Below are 10,789 nucleotides of genomic sequence, written 5' to 3'. Positions count from 1 at the left end.
GACAATGCAAAGATTTGGAGACTGGAGATAGGTAACTGGGTATAAGAAACAACAAAAATGACTAGTGTGACAGATTTATGAAGGAGAGTACTATATAATAAAACTGGCCAAATAAATAAGAACCAGGTTATTAAGGGATTTAAATGCCAAAGGAATTTCTACTTGATTCCAGTGATGACAGCAGCAGCAGCAACAATAAGAACAATAATAATGACTTCCATTTCCAGAGGCTTGCATCTGGCAAGTTGTCAGTTTGTCTCCCCCTTAATAAGCTCTTCTGTACTTATACATGGATGTCAGCTATATCACATCCCTGGCTTTTCCTCTTTCCAAAAGGAAATAGCTGCATGCTGGCAATCCCTTCTTCATATCATCTCCCTCAATATCTGCTTCCAGGTTCATCAGAATTCACAAAAATGGCTCCACTCCTGAACAGCATCCTCACTGTGATCGAGGTGTTCCATGAATACGCCAAGGAGAATGATGACTGCACATCCCTGGGCAAGAAAGAACTGAAGCAACTTCTCCTAAAAGAGTTTCAGGAGATCCTTCGGGTAAGATGGAACTCCCAGGAAGCCTGGCATCCTGGAAAATAGAAATAGAAAATACAAAATAGAAATACAAAATAGAAATGGTCTTTTCAGTCAGTCCTGGCCTGTGCCCAGAGCATTTGCCCAGTTTTCTCCCAGCAACACCATCTCCCTTTGATGCACAGATGCCTTCAAGAGAATCAAACCTCCAGTTAAGGGGGACTTTTTTTTTTTTTAACAAAATGAGATTTGCTTTATGTGATCAAATGTCACAGATTTAGACCTGGAAGGGACCTTGGAGGTCATCTGGTCCAAAACCTTGATTTTATAGATGAAGAAACTGAGCAAAAAGGTTAAGTGAATTATCTGCAATTATACACATAATTAATAGAATCAGGATTGGAATTCTGTTCCCTAACTCCAAATCCAGCATTCTTTCCACACTGTGGCAAGAGGCTTCTTTTTGCTCTTTCTTTTCTATGGGTGTCATAAAATAACTTTGAGGTGGGAGGGGCAGCTCAGTAGATAGAGAGTCCTGTCCGGAGACAGGAAATTCTGGATTCAAATCTGTCCTCAACCACTTCCTAGTTGTGTGACCCTGGGCAAGTCACTTAACCCCCATTGCTTAGCCCTTACCTTATCAATACCTAGTATTGATTCTAAGATGGAATGTATAGGTTAAAAAAGGTGTAGAAGAAGACAGAATGGGACAGTGGAAAGAGCACTGACTGAAATTTCAGCAGATCTGTGTCCAAATCCCATCTCTGAATATATTATCTGTTTGACCTTTGGCAACTTATTTAGCTTCCCTGGGTCTCAGCTTCCTTTGCTATAAAATGGATTAGTTGACTTCAGAGGACTCTTCCATCTCCAGATCTATTACTCAGTCAAATTACTCAAATATTATGAAATGAGCTTGTTTTTAATGACCCTATCTACTGTCTGTGCAAGACTAGCAAGGGATCAAATCCTTAGAAGAGGCAAGTAGGTGGTGCTAGAATGCTTAGAGCACTGGGCCTGAGCTCATGAAGATCTGAGTTCAAATTTGACCTCAACTACTTATTAGTTGTGTAACTTTCAACAAGGCATTAAACCTCTTTTTGCCTCAGTTTCCTCAAATGGGGATGATAAGAATACCTATTTCACAAGGTTATGAGACAATATTTATTTTTTTAAAAAACCTTAACATAATGAATGCCTGGCATATAATAAGATAGTAAGTGCTATATACATTTTTATTTTCTTCCCTTTCCTAAAAGATTTGAACCAATTCAGGAATGTATAGGCTGAGGAAGTAAAGGACAACTGATTAAAATTTGGTCTTTGTTTTATTTTCTCACAGAGACCACATGACCCTCAGACAGTTGATACCATCTTACAGCTCTTAGATCGGGACCATGATGAACATATTGATTTTAACGAATTTCTGTTGTTAGTATTTAAGTTGGCTCAAGCCTGTTATCTAACTCAGAGTAAAAAGTTATGTAGAGACAAAACTGGGTCCCATCAAGAACGAGGAAGAGAGAAAACCCGGGACCATCATCTTCCAGAGGAGGGTATGGGCAAGCAACAGAAACAGAAGCATAGAGGACAAAGGCAGGATTCCCACCGTGGTCAATCTGAAAGACAAGACAGGGACTCTCGCTATGGTCAGTCTGAAAGACAAGACAGGGACTCTCGCTATGGTCAGTCTGAAAGACAAGACAGGGACTCTCGCTATGGTCAGTCTGAAAGACAAGACAGGGACTCTCACTATGGTCAGTATGAGGGACAAGATGAGGACTCGCACTATGGTCAACATGAGGGACATGACCACCACTGTCACCATGACCATTCTGGAAAAGACCAGCATTCTCACCATGGCCAAGATGAGAGGCAAGACCATCATTCTCACCATGATCAGTCCGAGAGACAAGATAATACCTCTCGCTGTGGTCAGTCTAAAAGGTTAGGACAGGACTCACACCATACTAATTCAAGCAGACCAGGACAGGATATTCACTCTGATCAGTCTAAAAGGAGGGGGCAGGAAGCAGGTTGTGGTCAGTCTGAGAGACAAAGTTATGTTTCTTGCTTAGGTCTAAATAAGAGACAAAGCTTTTGTGGAAGTAAACCTGAGGGACAAGATCATGGTTCTCATTATGGTCAGTCTCAAAGGCTGGGACAAGAATCAAATTGTGGTCAGACAGATAGACAAAGACTAAACACTGGTAATAGCCATTCAGGTAGGCAAGGACAAGAGTATGGCTGTGGTCAGTCAGGGAGACAAGACCTGGATTCTGGCTATGGTCAGTCCGAGAGATCCGAACAGGAATCAAGTTGTGGTCAGACAGACAGACAAGGACTAGATTCTCATTGTGGCCAGTCAGGAAGGCAAGGACTAGACTCCCACTATGGCCAGTCAAGGGGACAAGAACTAGGCACTCAATGTGGCCAATCAGGGAGGCAAGGACTAGATTCTCATTATGGTCAGTCAGGAAGTCAAGGACTGGACTCTCACTATGGCCAGTCTGGGGATTTTGGACAAGAATCAAGCTATGGTCAATCAGGGAGAGAGGGACTAGACTCTCACTATGGCCAGTCAGGGAGACAGGGACTAGACTCTCACTATGGCCAGTCAGGGAGACAGGGACTAGACTCTCACTATGGCCAGTCAGGGAGACAGGGACTAGACTCTCACTATGGCCAGTCAGGGAGACAGGGACTAGACTCTCACTATGGCCAGTCAGGGAGACAGGGACTAGACTCTCACTATGGCCAGTCAGGGAGACAGGGACTAGACTCTCACTATGGCCAGTCAGGGAGACAGGGACTAGACTCTCACTATGGCCAGTCAGGGAGACAGGGACTAGACTCTCACTATGGCCAGTCAGGAAGACAGGGACTAGACTCTCACTATGGCCAGTCAGGAAGACAGGGTCTAGACTCTCACTATGGCCAGTCAGGAAGACAGGGACTAGACTCTCACTATGGCCAGTCAGGAAGACAGGGACTAGACTCTCACTATGGCCAGTATGGAGGGTTTGGTCAAGATTCAAGCTATGGTCAAACACACAGACAAGGTTTGGACACTGGCTATGGATATTCTGAGGTACAGGGGCAAAATAGTCAGTTCCAAAATAGTGGAAGAAGAGGACAAGCAGAGCAGGATCTGAGTAGAAATCAAGACCATGTATCTGGGGAGGATAGACAGGGCCATTTTCACCAAGGGCTATGGCAACCAGAAAGGGAGTCTGAGAGCCGTCAACATAAGGTGTATTCACAGTCCCAGCAGGAGAGAACCCTCTGCCACAAAGGGAGAGAATGGCAAAAGGATGGTACTGAACAGACTGGAGGGCAGGCACAAGACAGACGAGGGTGTGAAGAAAAGAAAAGTTATCAAAGATATGACCAGCAAACACACAAAGAGGAACAGAGTCACCAGACTAGGGATAGACAGGGTCATGAGGAGCAGGGAACCTCTTCCCAGAGACAAAATAGGCAGTCTTGTGGCAATGAGCAAAGTCATTGGACACAGGATAATCAAACACAGAACAGGCAAACCCGAGACAATGAGAAGTATCATCAGACCAGGGACAGGCAAGATCATCAAGACTGCAGCAATGAGCAAAGTCATCAGAGGCAGGACAGACAAACCCGCGGGGAAGAAGAGAGTTCATGTCAGACCCAGAGCAGAGAAGCCCATGAAGGGCAGAGACAACAAAAATCCCAGAATCAGCGATACCAAGGAAACCAGCAGAACCATCCTCAGACAAGAGGATCCAGCACACATGAGTCTCACCACGTCCGTCATCAGATACAAGGTTCTCAGAGAAGGTCTGGTGACCAAAGTTCCTATCCAACCCAGAACCATGGAAACCAGAGAGGAGGAGCATCTAATGGAAGACATACCACTAACTCAGCTGTTGCTTCCAACCCTCTCTATGATTATGTACAAGAGCAAAAAGCCCAGGGGCATCACAACTAAAAAGATATCAGATCAAAACCAGACTAAGTTCAAATAATTTTCCCTTTAAGAGATTCTAAGTGTATCTGACTTATTCTGTACTCAGTCTATATAACTATTCTCTTTTTAAGAATGAGTACCTACTTTTAAAGTGCTTTAGCTGGGGGTGAGGGGAAGCATATCCAGGGGAAGTATGAAAAATGACAGATTCCTGGTTGAGTTAAATATGGGTTTTTAATTGGGTGAAATAATCAGATCCCAGTTTGAATCAGTTGTAGGGGTTAATTTTTTTTCCTGAATTGCACTCTGAAAACTTGGGAGTAGTTTCAAAAATCGGGTTTCTTAGACTTGTTAATTTTCCATAAAGAGGTAGATCCTTCTGCCATGAAGCACAGAGATACAAAACCACATTCTCACATCTGTGTTTGAGTTGACTTACTCATTACAGTTTAAGAGGGGTGAAAATCTGGAGCTGATGGGCAATGGCTTTACATCTATAGTCTCAATTTATCAGGAATTCCAAAAAGTCAAGAATCAACTAGGAAAAATTAGAGGAGAGAGCATTTCCAAAATGAGCAACATATTTCTGGCACTTTTTCCCCTATTAAGGGAAGGACCTCTGGCGAGTTTTGTTTGCTTGTTTGGGGTGGGCATTCATTCTCTCCCACCCACTCCCCACAGACAGAAGGGTTTACAAATTTGTTTCTAGTTTGTGGATTTGTAAAAGATCAGCATTAGCTTAGTGGAAGGAAAGCATGTTTAGACAGATTATAGAAGTCTTTAATAATAAATCTACAACTCTTCAGGCCTATAGAGTATACCTACCTCAAAGGCATCTGTGTTTCATCTTTTACAATGCATGGAAATTAACAATAAATGATTGGTGAGCAATAGCTTTGACTTCTGTCTTCTTTTCTCCATCTTCATCAAAGGATTCTTTCCAACAAATAATTCCTCCTTCTTGGTTTTCCAAAAGCCCTTACCATTCCTTGACCCCTCAGAACAAATGTGGACCAAATAGCAAGAAATGCCCAACTCTCTTCTTCAGGATGACCTTCTAGAAGAATTAGAAGAGTCCTTTGAGATCAATCCCCTTATTTTATAGATGAGGAAGCTGAGGGGTGATATGGCTCCCTTACAAGTTTGTTGGAATACCTTGGAATTGGGATTGAGGTGGGGGGAAGGCACTTTTGGATAGATACATGATGGGGTACATACAGGTGAGGACAAATACACGGGCTAAGGGAGGCAGCTTATTTAAATGGAACAGAATAAAGTTTAGCTATATAGTTCCTTCACCATAGACATCAGATCTCATAACATGGGTCATCTGAAGGCTATCCTTCACTGAGAACAAGACAAAGGGGACAAAGAATATTTGGCTTCACCAAATTCTAGGGATGATATAGTAGTACAAAAATATGCCAGTGGGAGGACTATCCAAAGGACCAATCAAATTGAAGAAGACAAGGACAGAAAACGGAGGGTCCAAAATGGGAAATAGAATGAGATTTCAAAGAGTAGCCACCAGGACCTGGAGATTTAGTAAAGGAGGCTTTATAGGTAACTGGGTGCAAGACTGGCCTCAGTAGCAGTAAGACATTCAGTAGGATTGAGTATGGAGTTCACTTCTGTATTTTTTTTCACTGGTAAATCCATATGGGGATCTACCTCGCTCCATAGCCTGAGTGTTGTCTACTGGTCCAAACCCACTGCAAGTGTCCTCTCAGTTGTGGAGGGGAAAGGGTTCCAAACATGCCTTTCTTTGGTTGAAATCCCTTATGCCACTTCTTGAGTGTGGACCATCATTAGAAATATCCCTACTGAACAATTTGCAGGGATCTAGGAGAAAAAAACACTATTCATAAGCAAAGGATAAACTATGGGAGTGGAAACACCGAGGAAAAGCAACTGCCTGAATACAGCAGTTGAGGGGACATGACAGAGGAGGGATTCTAAATGAACACTCTAATGCAAATATTATCAACAAAGCAACGGGTTCAAATCAAGAAAACATGTAATGCCCAGTGGATTTACGCGTCGGCTATGGGGGGAGGGGGGGAGGAAAAGAAAATTATCTTTAACGAATAATGCTTGGAAATGATCAAATAAAATATATTTAAAAAAAAAAAAGAAATATCCCTACTACCTACTTGGATCCACCATAAATCTCTTCATTGCTCTTTGGGCCACCTGAAGTTATGATTGCTTAGAGATGTTAGTGTTCCAGATTCACAACCATGCAAAGCCCCTCAGCATTGCCAAGAGGAGATTTGCTTTCAAAGACAGATCCTGACATTGGCTGCATAACAGAATTTTGTGCAATTTGCTAACGATAATCCAATCTGCTCTCTTGTAACTATCCAGTTTTGAGCCCAACTTACACTCCATGTCTAATGTCTGTCCCAAATGTCTATATTTTTATACTAATTCAAGGAATTTGCCAACCAACAGATATCACAATTTCAGCAGAGCATCTTTCCATCCATTTAATTTTTCCTATATGCATTGTCAGATATTTTTGCATAATCATTGATGTCATTGAAGAAACCCATTAATATTCTGAGGTATGATGCAGTAAATATAACACCCACAAAGAAGAACACCTGGAGGCTATGACTTTCTATAAGGAACCACTTTTCCATTTGGACATCAAGCAAGACATCTTCCATGACAGTGGTGAAATAGCTTCAGCAAACATTTATGTCTCACTCATAGGATATAAAATAGTGGTCTGGCACACTTGATCCATGCTCTATGTCCAGAGCCTTAATTCTCATGAATAATCATTGAGTACAGATATCTCTGTAGTCATATTTACTGAGGAATTTTACATGATCTTAACATCAAAGACTGATTGGAGCATAAAAGGTCTAGTCTGGACTTTGGGAATCATTAAATTCCACCTTTGTTCTGCCAAATTCCAAATTTTAAGAGACTTGATCATAGTAGATTCTAAAAAAATTTTTTTTAATAGAAGTTAATTCTACCATCTAATTCTACCATCATTGCTTTAGAAAGCTGGCCCCATTCCCATGCCATATCAGTTCTCCTACTAAACAATTGGGGGCTCTGAGTTCTAGTTCCAACTCTGCTATCTATATCTGAGCCTCAGTTTCCCCACATACAAAACCAAATGAGTGCCTGAACTTATTTGGCTTAGAAAGGGAGGAGAAAGGTCCAGCATATGACTAAAAAAGGACACTGCTATTAAAGTGATTTTTTTGTATGTGCAGGCATTGTCTATTTTGATTTTGGAACATAGCTTTCAAGGAAACATCTTGCTACATGGAGCCAGCAATTTTTTATAATCAAAGAACAATATAAATAACATGATTGTGCTTTTTATTCACTTTCCAGGCAATTGTATGATCATAAATATATAAGTTACTATGTGAAATCATTTGCCATTCAAACCTATTCCCCTCTCATCTTTTCAACAAGGGTGGCCTCAATTCACATGTAGATCATTCTCATGAAATATAATGATAATCACTCATTTATATAGTTTTACAATGACAAAGCCCTCTAAATATGTTGTCTTATTTGGTCTTCACAGTAATCCTGTTAGGTAAGTGATGCAAGTATTATTATCCTGATTTTATAGTTGAGGAAACTCAGACTCAGAAAGGCTATCAGATTTGCCTATCGTCACACACCAAGTAATAATTATAATTCATATTTATATACGACTTTAAGGTTCATAAAGTGTTTTTCTCACAAGAACTCTATAACTGTAGGTTGTATAAGTATTTTCATCTCCATTCAGCAATTAAGTAAATTGAGGTATTGACTTGCCCGTGTCCCTCTATTAAATCATTCAGCCTTTATTTCTAGTAGGTCCATCTATTTTTCTCCATCTAGACAATAAGCTCCCTGAGGTCAAGGGTTCATACGTAGCTTCTTTTTCTTTGGAATCTCCTAAAACTAAGATTCTGTATAAAGTAGATTTATAATCAATATTGTTGGATGCCAGACTATGGAAGATGATTATGAAAATGACCTAGATGGTGGGGGATGAAGAAACGCCATAAATATCAAATAAATGAACCAAGCATGGTACAAAGGGGAAGAACCATTTTCTCCCAGAATATATTTCTTGCTGCCAATGACAACTGTAGTTTAGATGTACCATAAGTCTGACTGACCATTTTTTAATCTTCAAATTTTCTCAGTTCCATTCATTCTTTTAGTCAGGGGCACATGAAGGGATTAGAAATATGAAAAATTAGCATGTTTCATCTGTGATGGTTGAAATAGAATAATCTGTCTTTGCTAGAGGCAGCTAGGTGGCACAGTGGATAGAGATATTGAGTCAGAAAGAGTTGAAATGAATTCCTGTCTCATATATTTACTAGTTTTGTGACCCTGGGCAAGTCAGTTTACCTCTGTCTACCTCCATTTCCTCATCTGTAAAATGAGGCTAATAATAGCACCTACCTCCCAGGGCTGTTATGAGGATACAGTGAGATAACATTTGTAAAGTATTTAGCACAGTGCCTGGCACATAGAAACTGCTTAATAAATGTATGTTCCCTTCCTTTGTTGTAATAAAGGGCATCTATGTGGTTGTTGTTATATCCAATGTGACCCCAATTGGAGTTTCCACTTGAGTGGTTTGCCATTTCCTTTTCCTGCTCATTTTACAGATGAGGAAACTGAGGCAAACATGGTTAAGTGCCTTGCCCAAGGTCACACAGCCAGAAAGTGTCTGAGGCTGAAATTTGAATTCACAAATATGAATATTCCTGATAAGTGGTTAATTAGATGGAAAAATCTAAGACTTTGTTTTAATATGTTTCTAGCAAAAGATGAGGAACCAGTAGCAATGAGCTAAAAATCTGAGGGCCTGTATGACTCTAAGCAAGTCTCTTCTTTTCTCCTCAAGTCCACCGTGTCCCATTTCCTCATTGTCAAAACAGAAAGATTTGATCAGATAGATAATCATTTTCCTAAAACTGAAGCTTAGAGCTGGGAAAGATCTTGATTGAAGACTTGAACCGTGATATTCTTACTGAAATATAGTGTTCTTTCTCTGACACAAGATCATAGATGTAGAGCTGGAAGGAACTTTTAAGGTCAAGATTCAAATCCTATTATTTTACTGAAGCCCAGAACAGTTAAGTAATTTGCTCAAGGTCAGGCAGCCAGTAAAAGTCTGGACTGGGATTTGAACCTAGGTCTGTCTTACTGATTCCACAAGTCCAGGACTTTCCACCACATGGCTTCTCAAGCGTTCATTGTGCTCTAAATGAAACAAGTCAACAGAAAAACTAGAGTGATGATTCTCTCCAAGGCTTTTGCCAAAGCCTAAGCCCAACTTGTGGGAGGACCAGTGATTCAAGGTTCTAGCGCCACCTCGTGGTGTCTGTGTTTAGTGACTCTTTAGAGTCGGGCTAAGCAAGATGGTGACTGTAGATGACCACAGGAAGAAGGTCAGACCATACCAAGCTCAGGAGCCTTTCCTGACAGCTCAGTTTATTAGTCACTAGAACCTAGCTAGGAAGGAGGAGGCTGGTGGTAATAATGACTCATCTTCATTGTTCTCTGGCTAGCAAAATATATTCCATTCCTGGACACCCCGAGCATCTTTGGGTATCATTATAGAAGCATCAAGGCAGACAATGAGAAAGACGTTATTTCAGAAGCTGTTTCTTTTTCCTTACTCTCTTCAGGTTCCATAAGTAGGGATGCCTCTTGTCATGCGTGTTCTTATCTAGGAGTGTATTTATAGATCTACATGTTGCATAGTTTTGGTATTTACACACACACACACACACACACACACACATAAAAACTCCTTGAAAAGAAAGACTGTTTTATTTTGCTTTGGGATCTTTAGGACCTAACATCATTACTGACACATTGTAGGATCTGAATTGGTGCTTGTTGAGTGAATAGATGAAGGACTGAGTTTATTTCAATGCTAGAATGTCCACATGGAGGCACCTGGGTGGCCCAGTGGATAGAGTGTTGGACCTAGAGTCAGGAAGACCTAAATTCAAATCCTACCTCAAATATTTACTAGCTGTGTGACCCTAAGCAAGTCACTTAATGCCCCTCAGTTTTGGTTTCATCATTTATAAATACCATCTTCTTGCCAGGGCTGTTATGAGGATAAACTGGAACAATGTTTGTGAAGTCTTTGTAAACCATAAAGCACTATATAAATTCTATTATTGTTATTATTATTATGATCAAGTACCCTGATACCACAATGCCATCAACTTATAGGGTAATAAAGTTGATGTCATTGAAGATTATTGATTACTATATTAATGTCAAATTATAAGAGGATCCTCAGCAGTACTAG

General features: G+C 40.7%; 1 protein-coding gene across 1 annotated transcript; it reads left to right on the top strand.

The window, feature by feature from the left end:
• The first annotated feature begins 399 nt into the window (after positions 1 to 399).
• Positions 400 to 4,932, top strand: RPTN (repetin). Its single transcript, XM_001372203.4, has 2 exons — positions 400 to 554; positions 1,873 to 4,932. Exons 1-2 carry the CDS (start codon positions 417 to 419, stop codon positions 4,495 to 4,497), a joined length of 2,763 nt encoding a protein of 920 aa, XP_001372240.2. The 5' UTR covers positions 400 to 416; the 3' UTR covers positions 4,498 to 4,932.
• Positions 4,933 to 10,789: the final 5,857 nt, after the last annotated feature.

This window comes from Monodelphis domestica, chromosome 2 (assembly GCF_027887165.1).
Source record: "Monodelphis domestica isolate mMonDom1 chromosome 2, mMonDom1.pri, whole genome shotgun sequence".
Taxonomy (NCBI): Eukaryota; Metazoa; Chordata; class Mammalia; order Didelphimorphia; family Didelphidae; genus Monodelphis; species Monodelphis domestica.
Note: the sequence above shows the minus strand (reverse complement) of the source record. Positions and strands in the feature narration are given on the sequence as shown.